We start from the raw sequence: 22,997 nt of genomic DNA on the forward strand, positions 1-22,997 counted from the left end.
TACCGAGAGTGGTCTTTCCCATGAAGGACCCGAGTTGCCTGGCGCTATTAATGATTTGGATGACTCGGATTACGAAGATCTATCCGAAAATGAAGCGAGTTATGAAGATTTCTGTGATGCACTGCAAAGATCACTCGATCGAGCTAGTAATAGTGCTCGATCGAGTGGATTTCCAGAGAAAACGTTCGATCGAGCTGTTTCATGCACTCGATCGAGTGAAAATCAAGAGGAGAGTCTACGATCGAGTAACATTTCTACTCGATCGACTGAATTGGCCAGTGTGAGCAATGAAACTTCATGTGGGTTTGTTCTAGATGACAATTTTGCTGAAGATAATGGTTACGGTGAATCTCCTCTTTTCAAGGCCGAGCTGGATGCGCTTGAGGCTGCGATTTACGGGACGGATTCCACAGAGGAGGGTGACAAGAAGGTAGTTGAGTCAGTGATTGCTCCTAGCACGGAAGAGGTAATATCTTCCTTTGTCAATGATTCCGTCATTGATAGCAACCAACCCGAGGTAGTTAACGATAATTTTATTATTGTTTGTTTGAATAGTATATTGCCTCATTTGACTCATGCTTCGTATTTTAATGCGATATCCCCTCCTAGCTGGATAAGTAATTTAATAGTTTTTCGCCGTACTTGTCGTCATAAATTTGTCAACCTGAAACGGAGCCTTGAATTATTGATAATTGCTCCCGAGCTCCTTTATTTTGTTGACAAATTTAGGAGCTGTCATAGGAAATTTGTTAGACTCAAACGTTTATACATTTTATTTTCCTATGTTTCTGTTCTACTATGGTGCTACTTACAGTTTTGTGTAGCACATGTGCAGCTATTTGATCAGTTGCTGCGCGTTTTGAGCTGTTTTGACCAGGTTTAATTAGAGAGGCTCGTTGAAGAAAAGAAGGTCGAGCTGGGACCTGTCTGAAACTAGCGCTACCCGGGAGGCAACCCGGAGATTTTATTTTTAATTGTTTTTCGAATATTTCATTTCTTTTCAGTTGTATGTAATAATTGGTTTTCATACCATAGATTATTCGACTAAGCTTGTTCTGTCAGTTTTGGGGGATGTTTTTATTGCGTCTTTGCAGGAATTTATTAAGGATTTCTCGATCGAGTACTTTTTGTACTCGATCGAACCCTTTTGCTGCTGAACCTACTCGATCGAGCACTTATGCTACTCGATCGAGTACCTGCAAAGAGAGAAGTCTTCAATCGAGCATTTATGCTACTCGATCGAATACTTGCTAAGGAGAAACCACTCGATCGACCATTATTCTTCCTCGATCGAGCAGTTTAAGACGCCCTTTGCTTGGATTTGCTTCCTGTGACGATGTTTTGGCAGCTGTTTGAAACCTCCCATGTTGCTGGCTGGTTTAGGGAGGTCCCTACTTCGCGTATTCTTGTAAGTTTTCCGCATCTTCACTCTCCTCTTTTAGTTTGCATTTCCTTTCCATGTTTTGGTACAATGAGGGCATTGTACGGTTTGGTTTGGGGAGGTTATGCATCCATATCTGTGTCTGCATGTTGCTTTTATTGCATTTCTGTTATCACGTTTAATTTCTGTATGCATTGCATTGTTATTTCCATAAAATTCAAAAAAAAAATCTCATAAAAATCGAAAAATTAAAATTTCAAAAATTATTTTAGCATGAAGGTTGAGTCGGAACGGTCGATTCAATGATGAAATTGCACTGTAATTTGTCTTTTTGCTTAAGCCTTGCATTGAACTAATATCTTTAGCCTTGTCTTATTGCATAATCTACAAGTTAATGTTAAAATTTAGCTGAACGAATAGACTTGACCTGAAATTTTGGCAACCTACTTTACAATTTCTGAGATTTAGAGCCCATACCTGGTGTCATTTGTGACCAGTTTAATGTAGGATTGTGAGTAGTTACTCCTTGCATAGCATGTTCATCAATTTGCATGATACCGTTGTTTCAGTACCAAAAATAAATACCTAACTACTACTAACAGAAGTCAGCGGTAAGTAGGGTCGATCTCTACAGGGAGGCGGTCACTATCTACTTGTCTATTCGGTCTGTCTATGTCACAAGTTGGGGGTTTTGAGTTGTTTGACTAAACTAAATAAGATAAAGCAAGAGAAATAGAAATGAGAGGAATTAACAAGCAAGGGGGAGAGGACTAGGATTTCAGGTCATCAATGAACGCTCGGTCAATCGCAGATTAAGGTCACGATCGGTCGATGTGTCGGTCTAAGGGGCAATGAATATCTCCTTTCGGTCTCAATTCGCCCTAAAATGCCATTAGCTTAACTTTCGCCCTCACTAAAGCATCATATTGTTCACTGCGGGTCTCACCCCTTCCAACCTTTCGGTCTAGGTCAAGGCTTACCAAAATTAAAAGGCTAATTGCATCGATTCAACTAGCAGGATACAATTATAGCAGCGATTAACAACATAGACTAAAACAACAACGACAACCTATAAACATAATTAGCAATTTAACATCAGTCCATTAAATCACCTAATCCTAGCAGAGGAATTAGCTAGACATAATGATAAAAGAGATAATAGGAATAAAGGGAAGAGATAAAGAAGAAATAAGCATTAAATAAGAGTAAAGGGGAAGAATAAATTACAGAAATAATGATCCGGAAATAAAGAGAGGTAAGTAGCGTAAGAAGAAAAGCGACCTCTAACCCCTAAACATGTTCTATCGTCGTCCTATTTATAGAGGAGACGAGTTTATTAAACCTAAAAGCGAAATAAAACTTAAAAAGCCCGAGCCCAATAGCAAACCACTCGATCGAGTGATTTAAAACCACTCGATCGAGCAAATCAGAGCTCAAACCGTTCGATCGAGTAAAAGTATCACTCGATCGACTAAACCTTAATATGAATATGTTCGATCGACCATAGATTCTACTCGATCGAACTCTTATTCCTAACAGAAGCACTCGATCGACCAGAAATGTACTCGATCGAGTGACTTTGACTTCAGCAGCTCATAATTCCGTTAGTTTCAGCTTTGACTTGTCCTTTTTAGCTCCCGAAATGGCTTCACGCATCCCGAGACAGCAATATTCCCGCTCCAAATTCACTCTTCCTCCAAATGCATGCAAAACGGACGATAAAAGGCTTGATTTCACTACTTTCTGGTTCATTCCTGCAAATAAGACAAAACAAACCAAAGTAGCATATTCGGGGCATTTCGTAGCATAAAACTACGATAATAGCATAGAAATACGTGCATAAAAAGGCCTAAAAAGACTATATAAAATGCACTTATCAAATCTCCCCAAACCAAATCTTTACTCGTCCTCGAGTAAACTAAATGCAAACTAATGGAATGGAAAAGATAACTCAGAGCTAGCTATTACTTGTCTACTTAAACCAATTTAATGCAAGCAAACTAACACTTATAGCTAATCAGTCAAATGCAAACGAGTTATAGGCTGTTTATAATAAAGCTGAACCGTCGACCTTGCAAGACCTTTAATAATGGACTCTCACGGGTCACTCTTCTCTCATGAAGCAGAGGGTGAACGTATATATGTAAGAGAGAAAGAAAAATAGTCGCTCACCTGGACTACGACCCACATAAACATGCATGCAACTAATATGATAGACAATTCTAGCTACCGTACACACATTCCAACCAAACAAGGTCCTGTCACAACCGAGGGCTTACAAAAATATGGTAAAGTGAGGCAATGGGTAAGAAAAGGCAAAACATTTATGGGAATATGGAGGTATAGGCGGCCAAGCTAGTACCTAAACAAAACCATGTGACAACATCCATTTCCAACTCAATTATAGATTTAAGCACGAGTGCCCTTCATTTGGCACAAACTCACCAAACCGAACTGAAAATACTCCTCAATAAATGTAAATAAAGCATAAGAGCGAAACCGTCAACCATACAAACTCTTTTTTTTTTTTCCTTTCTTTTTTTTCTATTTTTTCGGTTTCTTTTCTTCACATTTTTTTCTTTTTTTTCGAATTCTTTCTTTTTCATTTTTCACGTTTTTTTTTATCAACCTCCTTTTCTTCATCAAATACCAAATCCAAATAATGCAATAAAAACCAAACTTGGCACAATAAATTGTATACCGCAAAGATAATCTAAACTAGCTTGACAAGGCAGGCTAAATTTGGATGTAGTTATGGGTCAAAAGACAAATTTGGCTAATGTGGAGTTAAATGGGTAAAAATGAAGGAAAGGGAAATTGTAAGCACCTCCTTGCATGTGACACCAACCACTAACCCGAATGTATGCAGACAAAAAGCAATTGAATTTCATATACGTGCAAATTGATGATACATGATATGCAAGGAGTAACTACTCACAATCCTACATTAAACTGGTCTTAAATGACACCAATTTATAAGGCTCTAATCCTTAGAATTTATAAGTAGCTCGCCAAAATTTCAGGTCAAGTCTATTCGTTCAGCTAAATTTTAACATTAACTCGTAGATGTGCAATAAGATATAGCTAAAAGATAACAGTTTAAGGCAAGACTTAAGCAAAAAGACAAATTATAGTGCAATTTCATCACTGAAATCCACCGTTCCGACCAAACCTATATGCAAAAATAAACGTGAATTTTTTTTTGAATTTTTGAAATTTTCAAATTTTTATGAGATTTTGAATTTTAATAAGAATAAACAACAATGCAAACGGAAATTAAACGTGACAACAGAAATGCAATAAAAACAAGATGCAGACACAGATATGGATGCATAACCTCCCCAAACCAAACCGTACAATGCCCTCATTGTACCCAAAAATAGGGAAAGGAAATGCAAACAAAAAAGGAGAGAGTGGAGATGCGGAAAACTTACAAGATAACGCGAAAAAGGGACCTCCCCAAACCAGCCAGCAACATGGGAGGTCGCAAACAGCTTCATAGTGGCGTCATAGGAAGCGAATCAAAGCAAGAAAACTCGATCGAGAGAACCGATTATTAAACAAAATAAAAACTGAAATGTTTGAAAAACAACTAAAAATAAAATCTCCGGGTTGCCTCCCGGGTAGCGCTAGTTTCAGTCAGGTCCCAGCTCGACCTTCTTTTCTTCGAGCCTCTATTTAATTAGCCTGGTCAAAACAGCTCAAAGCGTGCAGCAACCGATCAAACAGTTGTGCATGTGCTACACAAAAATGTAAGTAGCACCACAGTGGAATAAAGAAATAGGAAATAAAAATGTACGACCGTTTAAGTCTAACAAATTTCCTATGACAGCTCCTAAATTTGTCCACAAAATAAAGGAGCTCAGGAGCAATTAATAATGATTTAGGGCTCCATTTCAGATTAACAAGTTTGTGACGATAAGTACGGTGAAAAACTATTAAACTACTCGTCCAACTAGGAGAGGGTATAGTATTAAAATACAAAGCATGAGTCAAATGAGGCGATGTACTATTTAAACAAACAATAATATTATCATTTACTACCTCGGGTTGGTTGCTCTCAATGTCGGAATCATTGACAAAAGAATATATTACCTCATTCGTGTTAGGAGCAATCACTGACTCAGCTGCATCCTCTATGGAAACCGTCCCGTAAATCGCAGCCTCAAGCGCATCCAATCAACTCGGCTTTGAAAAGGGGAGACTCACCATAACCGTCGTAATCATCAAAATTGTCGTCTAAAACGAACCCAAGTAACAAATCATTGCTCTCACTGGCCAAACTACTCGATCGAGCAGATTTATTACTCGATCGAGAACTTTCCTCTTGATAATCACTCGATCGAGCACTTGCAACAACTCGATCGAGTACTCCCTCTAAGCAGCTGTTCGATCGAGTGGAATAAAGTGTTCGATCGAACGATTCTTCAGGTATTTCACTCGATCTACCAATATATTTCACTCGATCGAGTGATTCTTGCTGTACAGTGCTAAAATCCTCGTCTGAAGCGTCACTAACTGATAGAACTTCGCAATCCGAGTCATCCCAGTCATCAGAAACAGCTAATTGAGCTATTTGGGACTCGAGCTCATCAATTTGAGCAAAACCTGTTTATCATATTCTTGCCTTTTGAGTGCAAGTGCCTTCATCAAAGACTTCAACTCAGCAATCTCTTCTTTCTGCTTATCAGGGGAAGGAGCTTCTTGTCGCGGTGGCCAGATAAATGGAGGATGTTGGTAGCCTCGTTGATAGGGCAGATGTGGCGGCACAACTATAGACTATTGGCTAGCTCGTCCACGAAGCCTGAACTCGTAGACCGCGTCATTTTCTGCCATGCAAAAGGCTGCATTGTGCTCAGCAGCACCACATCTCCCGCAGTAAATCACCTGTTGCGCCATATAATGGGACATAGGTGACGGGTCAAAGGTACTCAAGCCTTCCCTTTGACGATCTTTTACCTAGAACTGTCTAGGTAGAACCTGTAAGGCCTATCAAAACTAAGGAAAAAGATTAGAACGGCCTCAAGGGAAAAAATCACTTGAGGCTAAAAACAGACAAAAATTAAACAAGTAAATAAAATAGTTGCCTCCTCGACAACGGCGGCAAAATTTGATACCGTCGTTTTAGTACCAAAAATAAATACCTAACTAATACTAACAGAAGTCAGCGGTAAGTAGGGTCGATCTCCACAGGGAGGCGGTCACTATCTACTTGTCTATTCGGTCTGTCTGTGTCACAAGTTAGGGGTTTTGAGTTGTTTGACTAAACTAAATAAGATAAAGCAAGAGAAATAGAAATGAGAAGAATTAACAAGCAAGGTGGAGAGGACTAGGATTTCAGGTCATCAATGAACGTCAGTCAATCGCAGTTAAGGTCACAGATCAGTCGATGTGTCGGTCTAAGGGGCAATGAATATCTCCTTTCGGTCTCAATTCGCCCTAAAATGCCATTAGCTTAACATTCGCCCTCACTAAAGCATCATATTGTTCACTGCGGGTCTCACCCCTTCCAACCTTTCGGTCTAGGTCAAGGCTTACCAAAATTAAAAGGCTGATTGCATCGATTCAACTAGCAGGATACAATTATAGCAGCGATTAACAACATAGACTAAAACAACAACGACAACCTATAAACCTAATTAGCAATTTAACATCAGTCCATTGAATCACCTAATCCTAGCAGAGGAATTAGCTAGACATAATGATAAAAGAGATAATAGGAATAAAGGGAAGAGATAAAGGAGAAATAAGCATTAAATAAGAGTAAAGGGGAAGAATAAATTACAGAAATAATGATCCGGAAATAAAGAGAGGTAAGTAGCAGAAGAAAAGCAGCCTCTGAACCCCTAAACATGTTCTATCGTCGTCCTATTTATAGAGGAGACGAGTTTATTAAACCTAAAAGCGAAATAAAACTTAAAAAGCCCGAGCCCAATAGCAAACCACTCGATCGAGTGATTTAAAACCACTCGATCGAGAAAATCAGAGCTCAAACCGTTCGATCGAGTAAAAGTATCACTCGATCGACTAAACCTTAATATGAATATGTTCGATCGACCATAGATTCTACTCGATCGAACTCTTATTCCTAACAGAAGCACTCGATCGACCAGAAATGTACTCGATCGAGTGACTTTGACTTCAGCAGCTCATAATTCCGTTAGTTTCAGCTTTGACTTGTCCTTTTTAGCTCCCGAAATGGCTTCACGCATCCCGAGACAGCAATATTCCCGCTCCAAATTCACTCTTCCTCCAAATGCATGCAAAACGGACGATAAAAGGCTTGATTTCACTACTTTCTGGTTCATTCCTGCAAATAAGACAAAACAAACCAAAGTAGCATATTCGGGGCATTTCGTAGCATAAAACTACGATAATAGCATAGAAATACGTGCATAAAAAGGCCTAAAAAGACTATATAAAATGCACATATCAAATCTCCCCAAACCAAACCTTTACTCGTTCTCGAGTAAACTAAATGCAAACTAATGGAACGGAAAAGATAACTCAGAGCTAGCTATTACTTGTCTACTTAAACCAATTTAATGCAAGCAAACTAACAGTTATAGCTAAAAAGACAAGTCAAAGCTGAAACTAACGAAATTATGAGCTGCTGAAGTTAGATATCACTCGATCGAGTACTTTACCAGTCGATCAAGTGGTTTTGGATGGAATAATAGGTCGATCGAGTATGTATTATGGTCGATCGAATAGCTTCAATTTAGGGTTTGCTTGATCGAGTATATTTTCTATTCGATTGAATGGTTAGAGCTTAATTTTTCTCGATCGAGCAGTTCTAAATGGCTCGATCGAGTAGTTTCTATTGGGCTCAGGCCTTTTTAGCTTTAATTCGTCATTAGGTCAAATAAAATTCCTAATTTCTATAAATAGGAAGGAGGGACGTCATTTGTAACTCTCTCTCTCACTCTATACATCTTGGACTGCATTCCTTGATACTTTACTTTACTCTTTTCTCTGTAAACATTCCTTTCTCTCTTTTTCCCGGATTACTGTAACTTTCTCTCTTTTCCCTTTTCTCTTTAATGTTTATTACTTCCCTTACTTCTGTTTTTGCTCTATTCATTATTATGTTTAGCTAATTCTCTCTGCTAGGATTAGGGGAGTCGATGATTATTGTTAATTGCTAATTAGTTTACAGATTTGTCGTTGTTGTTATGTCTCTGTTGTTTATCGCTGCTTTAATTGTATCCTGCTAGTTGAGTCGACACAATTAGCTTATTTAACATTGGTAAGCCTTGACCTAGACCGGAAGGTTAGAAGGGGTGACACCTGCAGTGAGCATTAGGGCACTTTAGTGAGGGCGGAAGCTAAGCTATTAGTGTTTTAGGGCGAATTGAGACCGGAAGGAGATATTCGTTGCTCCTTAGACTGATACAACTGACTGATCTGCGACCTTAGCTGCAATTGACCGATAATCATTGATGACCTGACATCCTAGTCCCCTTTTCTTATTATCAATCTCATTAGTTTAGTCCAAACAACTAAAACCCCCAACTTGTGACGTAGACAGACCGAATAGACAAGTAGATAGTGACCGCCTCCCTGTGGAGATCGACCCTACTTACTGCTAGCTTATGTTAGTGTAACTAGGTATTTTATTTTTGGTACCTGACGACGGTATCAACAAGCTTGAAGTCGGAAGGGCTGGTATCGGCTTTTCACAACCTGAGCCCGATAGAATTTCTTCACGACGTAAAGCGAAGCAAGCGTCAACACAATATATTGTGGCAGATCTGGCAGAAAGTGAAGGCGATAACACGGAAATGTTGCCACGAAGGTCTGTTTTGAACAGGCTGGGACAACCAACTTCTACGCCTCGCTCTTCCGTGTTCAACAGGTTGGGAGAAAGGAAAGAAAACATCTGCGTGTATTTAACGTCAGCTACTCAACAGCAAAGGCCAAATGCGTCAGTGTTCACTCACATTGGAGGAAAAGAGGTAAAGAAATCAATCTTCAGTCACATCGATAGCTCAAAGGTACAGAAGAGGCGTCGACGAAAGCAGAAGAAGTCCTTGAAGACAAAAGTTGCAGTCGACCTCAGCAAAGATACCCATAGTGTCATTCCCTCTAGAATGAAACATCATCTTGAAGTATAAATAACTATGTCCGGGTCACTGAAAACAAAAAGACGCACCGCCATTTGCACAAATCCACTAAAGGAGTCGAGTCATAGGAGAATCACTCAGGATATTGTTGCGTCCAACCATGTGACAGCACAAGAGTGCCAAGATTCGGATGATGAGATAGAAGTTGGTGAAACTCCTAAAACTCTCGAAGATGGTGTCCAAGCAACGGTTGACGACTTGGAAGAAATCAACCTAGGCACAAGTGAAGAGTCACGACCCATCTTTGTAAGCGCCCTTCTAACGGAGCAAGAGAAAACAGAGTATGTTAATCTTCTCTATGAATATAAAGATGTGTTTGCCTAGAGCTACAAAGAAATGTCTGGCCTAAGTCCGAAGATCGCAGTTCATCAACTTGCCATAAGGAAAGGTGTTTCTCCGAAGAAGCAACCACGAAGACGATTTCGGTCATAAATGTTGCCAGAAATTGATGCAGAGGTAAACAAATTGATCGATGTAGGCTTCATAAGAGAAGTCAAGTACCCCACGTGGATTGGTAACATAGTCCCCGTGAGAAAGAAGAATGGACAACTTCGTATTTGTGACGACTTTCGAGACTTGAATGGTGCTTGCCCAAAAGACGATTTTCCACTTCCTGTCACGGAGATCATGATCGATGCTACGACAGGATATGAAGCATTGTCCTTCATGGATTGCACCGCTGGGTATAATCAAATCCAAATGGTGCAAGAAGATATAAAGTGATGCCCTTTGGGTTAAAGAATGCAGGGGCTACGTATCAACAAGCTATGCAGAAAATTTTCGATGATATGCTGCATGACATTGTCGAGTGCTATGTTGATGATCTCGTTGTCAATCCAAGAGAAGAGTCGATCATGTAAAAGATCTTCGAACAATTTTTGAAAGGCTACGAAAGTGTAAACTCAAGATGAATCCTTTAAAGTGCACTTTCGGTGTTAGCTCGGGTAAATTTTTGGGATTCATCGCTCATCATCGAGGAATTGAGATAGACCAATCCAAAATTAAGGCGATACAAGACATGCCTGAGCCGTCTTCACTCAAGGATCTTCAAAGTCTTCAAGGGCATTTAGCTTAAATTCGCCGATTCATTTCCAATTTGGCAGGACGATGTCATCCGTTCAGTCATCTAATGAAAAAAGGCGCACCTTTCTAATGGGACGAATCTTGTCGGAAAGCTTTCGAAAACATCAAGCAATACTTGTCAACTCCTCCAGTCTTAGGCGCACCCATTCCAAGGAAGTCGATCATTCTGCACATTTATGCCCAAGAACACTCCATGGGGGCATTGTGTACCCAAGAGAATGAGGACGGTACAGAAATAGCCTTTTATTATCTGAGTCGCACACTTGTTGGGGCCGTACTAAATATTCGCCCATCGAAAATATGTGTTTAGCTCTTATCTTCGCCATCCAAAAGTTGCGTCGCCAATTTCAAGCTCACACCGTGCACGTAATTTCCAAAGCCGATCCGATCAATTACATTCTGTCAAGGCCAATGCTCTCGGGACGACTCGCCAAATGGGCCATGCTCTTGAAGCAATACGACATAGTCTATGTGCCACATAAAACATTTAAGGGACAAGCATTGGCGGATTTCTTAGCGGATCATGCAGTTCCGGGAGAGTGGAGCTTCTCCGATGAACTCCCCGGAGAAGAAGTCTTCTACTTCGATGTGCTTCCTTCTTGGCAGATGTACTTCGGTGGAGTCGCTCGTCAAGATGGAGCGGGAGCCGGAGTCGTGTTCATTTTGCCACAAAAACACCTTGTGCCATATTCATTCATACTTCTGGAGTTATGCACAAATAACGCCGTTAAATATCAAGCTTTGATCATAGGCGTACAAATGGCTCTGCAAATGGGATGCAAAGATCTTGACATCTATGGTGATTCCAAGTTGATAATTAATCAATTTCTCGGTGAATACAAAGTGAAAGAGGATAGTCTTGTGCCATATCACAAATTAGCTTCCCGCTTGTTGCGAAAATTTGATTCGTTCTTTTTAGATCATGTACCAAGGAGTGCCAATAAGATGTCTGACATTCTCGCAAATCTCGCAACCACTTTGGCACTGGGGGCAAGTGTTCCTACTACAGTTCCAATTTGTAAAAGATGGGTTGTGCTGCCACAAGCATAAGATGATGATTCAATAGAAGATGTAAATGCGATTTCCGTTCATGTTGTCGACAAAGAAGATTGGCGACAACCAATCATTGACTACTTGGAGCATAAGAAGTTGCCAAGTGATCCGAGGCAGAAGGCGGAAGTACAATGCCGTTCTTCTCGTTTCATCTACTACAAAGGGACATTGTATCGTTGATCGTTCAATGGACTTTGGCTACGATGTCTGGATGAAGGTGAGGGTCTACACACCATGCAGGAAGCTCATGCCGGTATATGTGGTACTCACCAATCAGGACCAAAGTTATGCGATCGAATCAAAAGAATGGGCTATTATTGGCCTACTATGGTGCAGAATTACATGGATTATGCAAAGAGGTGTAGCGCGTGCCAGTTTCATGGGAATTTTATCCATCAACCGCCGGAGGTTCTCCATCCTACTATCGCATCATGGCCATTTGAAGCTTGGGGGCTCAATGTAGTTGGACCTTTGCCAACTAAGTCGTCCGCTGCACATCTATTCACCTTGGTCGGAACTGATTATTTTTCAAAATGGGCGAAAGTTGTCCCTCTCCGAGAAGTGAAAAAGGATAATGTTGTGGATTTCGTACGAACACAAATCATATATCAATATGGCATTCCAAAGTACATCATTAACGACAATGGGAAACCTTTTTTCAACAAGCTTATGGATGCATTGATGGAAAAGTTCAAATTCGCCCAGCATAATTCTTCAATGTATAATGCACCAGCTAATGGACTCACCGAAGCTTTCAACAAAACTCATTGCAATTTGTTGAAGAAAATGGTTTCAAATTCAAAGCGTGATTGTCATGAAAGGCTCGGAGAAGCACATTGGGCGTATCGCACCACGTAAAGAACTCCAACCCAATCAACACCTTATGCCTTGGTTTACGAAGTAGAGGCGGTCCTTCCACTTGAATTGGAAATCCCTTCCCTTCGTATGGCCATACAAATGGGTTTCGCGGAAGACGAAAATGAAAAGTTGCGTTTAGCTGAACTCGAAGCTCTTGATGAGAAAAGGCTTGATGCGCAGCAGAAATTGGAATGCTATCAGGCACGATTATCAAGGGCGTTCAACAAGAAAGTTCGTCCTAGATCTTTTCAAGTTGGCTATATGGTCCTGGCGGTCCGAAGACCCATCATCATGCCTCCTAAGGCTGGGAACAAGTTTACTTCCAAGTGGGACGGGCCTTATATAGTGCAAGAAGTCTACAACAATGACGTGTACAAGATTGTCGATAGTGATGGAGTATGTGTTGGTCCGATCAACGCTAAGTTTTTGAAGCGCTATTACGCGTAAGATGACAATTCTGCAATAAGCTCCTAAGCACGAACCTAAACTGCACACCCAAAAAACAACGTTTTTCCACAAAAAAAATGATCCAAATAAAAAAAAATCCCTTTAAGGAACTACGTTGGCTTGATCCTGCGAAGTATTTTACTTTGTAGGTACGTAGGCAGCTTAAGTAAAATCTTTTTACTTAGGTCGGCCAAACCCCCCAAACAAAATTGATTTTGTTTCGTTTGAACTACGTTAGCTTGATCTCGTAAAGTATATTCATTCGTGCTTTATGAGTACGTAGGCAGCTGAGGTAAACATTTTGCTTTAGTCCAGCCACACTAAACAAAAAAAAAACCTTTCACTCCTGGCCCATAAGAGTATAAACTATGTACGGCAAAACAAAATGAATATACGAGGTTGAGAAATTAAAAAAAAAAATATAGCTCAACTTATTATTATTCATACTTCAAAAAAAAAACACACACACACACACACTTCTAAGTGTCAAAAAAAAAGGAACGTATCTAAAACAAAGAGAAAAAGAAGATACAATAAATGACATCATAAAGACCACTGCAAGTTCTTCAAGGTTTCAGATGCTTCAGTTAAAGCTTTCTTAGCATGTTTAATCTTCCCGGGTTCTTGTTTTGCAGTCGCCAGGCGTGCTTCCAAAGAAGACTTATCTTGAGTCAAAGTCTTGACAATTGAGGCTTGATCGAGTTTCTTCTTATTTGCAGCAGCAATAGACGCAACCGACTGTTGTTTCCTCGCTTATGCTTACTCTAATTCCTTCTTTAACTCCTCTTCCTTCGACGCATCTTCCTCAAAGTTCCTTTGAAGATATCGACTTCTTGTGTGGCTTGATACTCCAAAGATGCGGCACTCAAGATACGGTCGTCAATAATCTTAATCTGTTCCTTAAGCTCCAAAGGATAAGGCCGATTCATCGTGTATTCTCCTCCCACAGATTGAAGTTGTAAAGCAGCCCTCAAATAATTCTCCACATGAGCATGAAGGACGGAGACATCAACATTCTTTGACTTGAAATAATTGAAGACGGCCTCGCAGTCCTTTTCAAATGCTGGAAGCTCGGTGATGGGAGATCCCAACAACTCTGCTCACAACTTGTTCGCCATAGACAAATACGCTTGTCGCTCAGTCTCAGTGATCATGTTCTCTACGAAGGAAGGTCTGAAAAATCATCTACAGTGCTCGACAAAGGCATAAAACCCTGTGGAAAAAAAGAGGGGGGTAAATAATATAAAAAAAATGAAGCAGGCGTAGAAAAAATTAGTCACTTACCTCTTCAATGTGAGGAAAGTCTTCTGTCGCAAGAAATTCATCTGCTTCTGGAACCTCGTCAAGGAGGTGCCGAATACTAGGTTCCTCAACCTTATCTTCAAATGATTGAGAGCTCGTAAGATTGTCTTTTACATTCTCTTTCATAGGAATAGTCTTTTCGTACAAAGATGACAGAGCTAGGTTAGGAGTAAGCGTCACCTTCGAGGAAACCGGCAAAGATGTACAAGGTGCATCGTTCATATTGCTTTGATCCTTTGGTGGTGATGGCCTCTTCTTCGAATTTTGATCTATCTGACTTCGAACACGTTTCATTTTCTTATTTGACTCTGCTACGACATTCCCCGCGGATGGCTGGAGTGAGCTCTATGTGATCTTTACCTTCAAAGGACATTTCACAAAATTATCCGAGCTCTCTAAGCCTTGGACTATAACATTATCTAGTTTCCTTTTCACACCCTTCGTCACTGGAGTGGCGTCATTGTCGTCAGGAGATTTAGAAAACCTTCTATCCTCATTCAAAAGTAAAGATTTGGAAGACATTCTAGCCTCATCCATAAGTGGAGATTTTGATTACCTTCTAACCTCGTGTGGAATTATTAACTCAGAAAATCGCTTCAACCAGGTCGCATAAGCTGGAGTGACTGAAGTGCCAATTTTTTAATCTTCTCGTGGGATAAACCATGAATTTTTTCTCAAGCAAATAGAAGTCTTGAACAATTGGAAAAGGCATTGAAGGTTGCCGCCAAGAATATCACGATCAAGTACACCTGGAACATCCTGGTGAAAACCCAGTTGTCGCGCGAAGCGATGAGGACTATACGGTTCAACGATATAGTTGTCATCATGCCTTAAAGTTAAGAAGCTGGATCGCGATGCAATAAGAAATTCTCTCGATCGACGCGTCATGTTACAGTCATCATCCTTGTATTCTACATCTTCCTTAATCCCATGAAATGTGGAGTGCCATGAAACCTGGGTGCCAGATTGAATTCGCTCTTTTGCCTCGGTAGAACGAAAAGCTTTGACAGCATCGAGACCTTGAAACTTTATCATGGTTCCTTCAACAAACGAGTGGCTAAAAGATTTATGCGAACGATAGTATTTGGCAAGCCATCCGTAAACATAGTGTGCAGCAAAGTGACCATGATCTTTGCCCGGCGTTGTTGAAGTAGAAATGACGTTCAGACCTCGGTAAATGCTCGCCAATACTGGTATCGCCAAAGAGACCATCTGGTTGCTCGCTAACAAAGAATAAACTTTAAAGACGCTCGGTCGTATGTGGCCTAGGTCATGAACAGGGAGAACAAATGCGCATAGCCAGCAATAAAGGAAGGCTGCAAGATACGTCTGTCGTCTCTCTGCCTCGGAACGCCAAAAATAAGAAAGAAGTCATGAGTGGTCTCGTCCTATTTCGAAGGTTCTCCGTATGAAGATAAATCTTTGTCATAAAATCGGAAAATGTGCCTTCTCTGACGCATTAGACGAAGGAAGATACATGGAGGTGCCTTTAAACCAAAAGCGACACCAATCTTCAAAGGGTACTTGGCCATTTTTCTTCGCCAAAAGAGAAATCCGATGAAACGCAGAAAATAATTGCTTGCAGCTTGGAGGAAAATACTGTCAGTCGTTCTCATCGAAGCGTTGGAGTTCTTCAACTAAAGGCACTACTTCATCATAAAATGGGCCCGTTATAGGTAGTCCAGTGATAGAGTGGATATCCCAAAGGCTGATTGAAATTTCTCCCGCCGCTGTCAATAATGTGTTAGTCTGTGGGCACCAATAATCGCAAAATGACTCAACTAGTTGGCTACTGCGCCGATAGAGGAAAAGTGAGGCATAAATGGCTTTATAAATGTAGACGGATCTCAGACTGTTACGGCACTCGCAAAGAACATCTTCTAACCATTCCCAGTAGCGCGGAATGTAAGAAAATTCATATCCAAAGTGAAAACTGGCGTTTCGTTGAACTTCACCTCTGGAGCATCGAGAGTGTAACAACTTCGAGAAGGATGACGTGTTGGCACTTCCTCGATGATGTGATAAAAAGAGCACCAGCAATGGTTTTTCAAGTTTTTGCCACCCGCAATCCAGATTTGGTGGATATGTCAACGGCAACCACAACTCAGCAAAAGGACACGTCATCGAAGAAAAGATGGTGTGTTTAACTCCATTATTTGCTTCGTCATCAGCGCCGTCGAGCGTCACTAAGTACTTCTTGTCAGTCGTCTTAGATTTGCTCGTCTTGAAGTGCATCATATTGTCTCCTAAGACAAAAACACATGCCAAGTTATTTCTTTCTTGAAAAAGAAAAAAATAAAAGAAATATAAAGCAAGTGGTGTGGTTATAAGGTGAACCCCTTATTCTAAAAGCAAACAAAAAAAGAAAAGTCAAAAAGTACTCAAAACCGAGTTTCATCGGTGAAGCTTGTCAGCAAAGGAAAGCAATCAAGCGTCGGGATTTCAAGCACTAAGACCGAATTTCATTTCAGCTGAGATGGATTCGGGTCGAGTTTCGTGGGATCAAAGTTTGCGCACCATTTTTAGTTCTCATTGGCGCCGTCTTTTCCCTCGTCATGTGTTGTCATGTGTACGTCACTAGTTGCGCACAGGGCCGTCAATCAACAAGTACAACCTAGTTGTACAGGGCCCCCAAAAATTTGGGACCCAATCTCGGTCCAAAGGTCCTTTTAAAAAAACTAAGAAAGGAAATCCAACTTGGTCACCGCTTCACTGCTCTATCATTCATATTCCCAAAAGACACTTTCCTTATTTCTCTCTTGTCTATCAATCAATCAGGAAAAAAAAAGACGTTAAGTTTTCCAAATTTCATTCATCTAAAATCCCCAATTCCTCCCAATTTCCATAACTAATTAGTTCTAGTGTTCTACCACAATATTTCTCTCAATTATTGATCATAATTCTCTGATTTTTCTCATGAAGATGAAGGTAAAGTTTTATTTTTGTTTTCAATATTTTTTTTTGTCTCATAATTTTATATATATATAGGTTACAACTTTTTAAGGGCAAAGGGATGATCTTTATTCAATTTTTTTTTACAGGGGAGTAAATGATGAAAAATTGAAGGTAGAAGAATGAAGATGAGAAGTTTCATGGCCTTTGTCTCATAATTGGGAGTACTAGGTGTTTTCTTAAGTATTCTACTAGCTTTGTCTTTTAAAATTTTATTGTTTCTTATTATTTGTTGCTGATTGCTGAACTAGAATGAATCCCAAAACAAGAAAATATGACTCGGATTGTGAAAAAAGTAAGAAAAAAAGGAGAATTGAAGAGCTAACTCGTTCTCAAAAAGGTGTTCTTGATAAATTTGTTGTTAAAGATGTTGATAATTGTGGTGGTTTGAACAAAACTCAGAATGAAAATATTGATAATGTTACTGTTAGTGCGCCCTTAATTGACAAAATAAATAATGATGAGTCTTTACGTGCTGACGGTCTTCTCGTTGAAATAATTAATGATTTTGAAGATGTGCCTATGGAAAATATCAATTCATCTTCTGAAAATGTTGAAGAAGAGATTAATGATACTGATTATGCTAATTTTAAAGAAGGTATTTATGATCCTAGAAACTGGGATAAACTAAAAGTTAAACAAATAGACGAATTAGCCGTTAAGGGTCCAATGAGGGATTTAAATATCGATAGGGGTCCTAAAAACTCAAGCAATAGATACTTTTTGTCAAAATTTTATACTAGATTTATGCCAAACGGAGAAAAATGGGATAGAGAATGACTTGTTTTCAAAAGATCTAGATAAAGTATTTTGCTTTTGCTTTAAATTATTTCGAAAATCTCAAGGTCGAGGCGAATTAGTATCCAGTGGTTTTAATGATTGGATTCATCTTGGTGTAAGACTTAAAGAGCATGAAATGAGTGTGGAACATGTTAGGAACATGACTATTTGGTATGAATTGCGTTTACGACTAGGTAAGAATAAAGCAATTGACGAGTTGAATCAAAAAAATGTATATAAAGAGAAGGACCACTGGAAAAATGTAATGGTAAGAATAATTGCAATTGTCAAGTACCTCGGAAAACATAATTTAGCCTTTCGTGGCACTAATGAAAAATTGTATCAGGCAAGTAATGGAAATATTTTGGGGTTGGTTGAGATGGTGGCCGAGTTTGATCCAGTGATTCATAAACATGTTAGTCGCATAACAAATTACGATGCTAATTGCCATTATCTTGGTCACAATATCCAAAATGAGTTGATAAGCTTGCTCGATCATAACATTAAATCTGATATCATCAAGAAAATTAAGCAAGCAAAGTAATTTTCTTTGATACTTGATTGTACGCATGATATTGGCCACAAAGAGCAAATTTCTATAATATTACGGTATGTGGATACTTGGTTAGATGAGTTTCAAGTAGAAGAGTCATTTTTGGGATTTTTGAATGTGAATGATACTAGTGGTTTAGGACATTTTAATGCTTTTCAAGATGAGTTAAAATGTCTTATCTTGATATAGATAACATCAGAGGCCAAGGCTATGATAATGGGTCTAATATGAAAGGAAAACATCAAGGAGTGCAAAAAAGATTGTTGGACATAAATCCTAGAGCCTTTTATACACCTTGTGGTTGTCATAGTTTACACCTCACATTATGTGACATAACTAATTCATGTGATCAAGGTAAAGATTTTTTTACAATCATACAATGTGTATACACTATATTTGCCCATTCGACAAAGAGGTGGAATATTTTGAAAGATAATGTATCAGCTTTAACTCCTAAACCGTTGTCAATTACACGTTGGGAAAGTGGTATTGATAGTGTAAAAGCTATAAGATTTCAACTTGTGGAATTTCAAGAAGCTTTGCTTGAAATTGCCGATGTCGATAATGATGGTATTATTAGAAGCCAAGCTAAATCCTTAGCATTGAATGAACTTGGTAGTTTTGAGTTCCTCGTGTCAATAGTCATTTGGTATGAAATATTGTACTTTGTTAATGAAGTTAGTAAAAATCTACAATCGAAAAATATGCTTATTGATGTGGCTATTTTACAAATCAATGCTTTAATTTCAACTTTTGAAAAGTATTGAGATACCGGTTTCTTTAAAGCTATGAAACCGCTAAAGATATAGCTAAAGACATGGACATTGATCCTTCATTTCCTAAAAGACGGGAAAGAAGAAGAAAAAATAGTTTGATGAGGGTCCTGATGATTCATCACGTGTATTTGAAGAGGAATCATTTAGAGTTAATTATTTTTTATACCTTATTGATCAAGCAATATCTTGACTTAAAATAAGGTTTGAACAATACGAAGAATTTGAAAGTATATTTGGCTTTATGTTCTCTACTACTAAGTTGAATTCAATAGATGATTTAATGTTAGAGTCTTGTTGTGTTAATCTTGAGAATGTACTAAAAAACAATGCGGATTATGATATCGATGGAAATGCATTGTACTTAGTTTTCAAATTTTTTAAAGAATTAATGCCTGATACATGTATGGGTCCTCTCGCAATTTTGAATCATATGAAAAAGTTGGTGGGTGTTTTCCTAATGAAGTCACAGCGTATAGAATCTTATTGACGACTCCGATCACCGTTGCAACGGCCGAAAGAAGTTTTTCAAAGCTGAAGTTATTGAAGTCATATTTGCGTTCGACAATGTCACAAGACCGCCTAAATGGATTAGCTATGATAGCTATTGAGAATAAATTTTCAGACAAATTTTGCTATGAGGAACTAATCGATGATTTTGATTCAAAGAGCGCAAGAAGAGCTTCTATGTTTAAGAAGTGATGCTTTGTAATTGTGAACTTGGCTCCATCTAATTGAGAATAATTTTTTGAGTTGTGAATGGAAAAACTTTATTTTGCAATTTTTTTCTTGATGTATGAATTTTAAGGCCCCGTTTTGGTAATTCGCACAGGGCCACGAATAACTCCCAGACGGCCCTGGTTGCGCAGCTTCTCAACGGAGTTCAGTATAGCTGTCGGATTCAATTTCAAGTCAAGTGAGACGATTTCATCAGCACTGTGTCACTATTGGCGGGGCATCAGACCGGTCAACGAGGTATACCCAATGTGAATCGCAACACTAAGCTCAACGACCACCCCGATTTCACAGTTCATACGCCAAAATAGGGGTAAAATTTGAACCTTGAGAATCGGGGACCGCGCCGAGTTAGCGATGAGCACTGAGCATGCGTCGAGTACAAATTAGAAGATGGACAGTCGGTAAAAGGTCAGTATTATCAATGCCGTTTTGTGACAGTTCCGTCCGTCACGACGAAGAAGATCCCCCATGGCATTGGAAGTAATATACTGCATACATACAATAAAAATTGGTTAGTAATCACAAATTTGGCTCACCTATAAACCCGGAAGTTTCGACTCGGTGCTGTGTGAGAAAGGCTTCTCTGGCTCGTCTCAGAATTCGATGAAGACGCCGACTGAGGAGAAACTTCGTTGTCACGAGACTCGGATTTCTCGTCGTCGGAAGTTGAGGCAAATGGTGTAGAATTATGGAGCCCTTCCCATCCTTTTATACCTAAAGAGCAGGACGGAGTTATGGAAACGAGAGATTATCACAACAATAATATGGAAATTCCTTGAAGGGGAGGATAAATTATTGACCGATCTCAGCAAGAAAATATTACTCCATAGTCCGTATAATTCTACCTTCAGGAAACGGAAAAGTTTCTAAAAGAAAAAACAAATCAATGGGAAAAGGAAAAGAAATAAAGTAATCTTTTTACTTCTCAATTTCCAATTTTTGGAGTTTGACGTAAACGGAGGTTTTTGGCCCAATTCCTAATTTGATGAGCCGACGCAAACTCGCAGTAGCCTGTAATATTACAAATGTTTTGAGTTATTATTGTGATACATTGTGATAAGATTGGTGTGGTTGATAATCGTAAATGGATAATTGTGTTATCATAAGTTAGATGACGCTCAGTTATGTGGATGTTTATAAGTGTTGTGGTAGTAGTTATGGGCGAACTTCGGGACGAAGTTCATTTTAAGGGGGAAGATTGTAATACCCTGTAATTTAGTGAAGTTTATATCATTAATTTACGAAATTCGGATAAATAATTAAAGGCGTTTATATTTAATAATTGAAAATAAGACGGGATAAATATAATAATAAAATAAAAAAAGACGGAATTGGAGTTGGGTCGTGTGCTATAGGGCTTGGGTCGGCCATGTATGTTGCGTAAATTAATAGAGTAATTGTCGGGATCGAATAATAATAATTATAATGATTATAATGATCATAATAATAATAATAATAATAATAATAATAATAATAATAATAATAATAATAATAATAATAATAATAATAATAATAATAATAATAATAATAATAATAATAATAATAATAATAATAATAATAATAATAATAATAATAATAATAATAATAATAATAATAATAATAATAATAATAATAATAATAATAATAATAATAATAATAATAATAATAATAATAATAATAATAATAATAATAATAATAATAATAATAATAATAATAATAATAATAATAATAATAATAATAATAATAATAATAATAATAATAATAATAATAATAATAATAATAATAATAATAATAATAATAATAATTGTACTTCCATATGGATGGTGTGGTCTAGTGAATACATTTTTAACCACCAATCCTGCTGGCTTATGGATGCTGATGATTGCAGTTTCCCTATATGGAAGCAGATTCTCCTGATTAGAGATGAATTTGTGGCCAAAGTGGGTTCTAGAGATGTGGCACAGTGGCTATTTCATGAGTGGCATGAGGGAGGCAAATTTCCTTTGCAGGAGGTGTATACTATCCTGCGTGGAACTGATCATAACTTGAGATGGATGAAGCCCCTTATGAATGCAGCTGTTATCCCTAAGCATGCGTTTGTGGCTACCTTAGCTGCTCACCATGCCCTGGCTATTATTGAAAATATAAGCAAAAGGGGGGTGTCTCTTCCAAGTAGGTGTGTGTTATGCTATGATGCGGCTGAATCTAATTCCCATTTGTTCTTTGAATGTTCTTTTTCTAAGACGCTTATGCAGCAAGTGCTGAACTGGCAGGGGGTATGTAGGTGAGTTTTAAGTCTCAAGCACGAGTTGTATAGGCTTTCTCTCAATAGAGGTAAGGGTGTTCGAAAGAGGGTTGCTTGTTGTGCTGTTGCGGCTGCTGTCTACCATATATGGCAAGAGCGGAATAGACGTATTTTTGAAGGGAGGTGTATGGCTGTGGACAAGGTCCTGGCGCGTCTAAAATTTGAAGTTGGGATGAGGTTCTTTGTGTGGAGCAGCGGGTTGGATTTGGATCATCAACTCTCTACTTTCTTAGGCTAAATTGGGTAGTTTTGTATTTTATTTGTTTATTTCTCGAGTAGATGGCTATCTCTTGTAAGATCTCTCTTTTTTCCCATTTTATAATGAGAATCTCTGACTTCTTGCAAAAAAAAAAAAAAGAAAAAAATAATAATGATAATAATAATAATATATTTTATATTTTCTAATTGGTTCCTTATAACCTTAGCCTACCAATATAAATAGATGAAACCTCAAACAATGGTCCTTATTATTCATCAAATCTGAAAAATAATTTATAAAAAGAGAGAGGGAGGGAGAATAAGAAGGGGAATAGCAAGGAATTTATCGTCTTTTATCGTCTTAAAGTAATATTCTCAGACCGTCTCATGTATACATATTTGCTTTGTTATAACTTGTAAACTAGACCACCATAGAACAAGCCGTGACCATCATTGTGACCGTGGACCA

The 22,997-nt window shown here is 38.6% G+C and overlaps 3 protein-coding genes across 3 annotated transcripts; all 3 read left to right on the forward strand.

Moving 5' to 3' along the window:
* The first annotated feature begins 10,890 nt into the window (after positions 1 to 10,890).
* Positions 10,891 to 11,640, forward strand: LOC141607397 (uncharacterized). The gene has a single exon (XM_074426749.1). It carries the CDS (start codon positions 10,891 to 10,893, stop codon positions 11,638 to 11,640), a length of 750 nt encoding a protein of 249 aa, XP_074282850.1.
* Positions 11,641 to 17,454: 5,814 nt separating this feature from the next.
* On the forward strand, positions 17,455 to 17,982 carry LOC141607399 (uncharacterized). Its single transcript, XM_074426750.1, has one exon. The coding sequence runs from the start codon at positions 17,455 to 17,457 to the stop codon at positions 17,980 to 17,982; it is 528 nt and encodes a 175-aa protein (XP_074282851.1).
* A 723-nt stretch (positions 17,983 to 18,705) lies between these two features.
* On the forward strand, positions 18,706 to 19,302 carry LOC141607400 (uncharacterized). Its single transcript, XM_074426751.1, has one exon. It carries the CDS (start codon positions 18,706 to 18,708, stop codon positions 19,300 to 19,302), a length of 597 nt encoding a protein of 198 aa, XP_074282852.1.
* Positions 19,303 to 22,997: the final 3,695 nt, after the last annotated feature.

This window comes from Silene latifolia, chromosome 10 (assembly GCF_048544455.1).
Source record: "Silene latifolia isolate original U9 population chromosome 10, ASM4854445v1, whole genome shotgun sequence".
In the NCBI taxonomy this organism is placed as follows: domain Eukaryota; kingdom Viridiplantae; phylum Streptophyta; class Magnoliopsida; order Caryophyllales; family Caryophyllaceae; genus Silene; species Silene latifolia.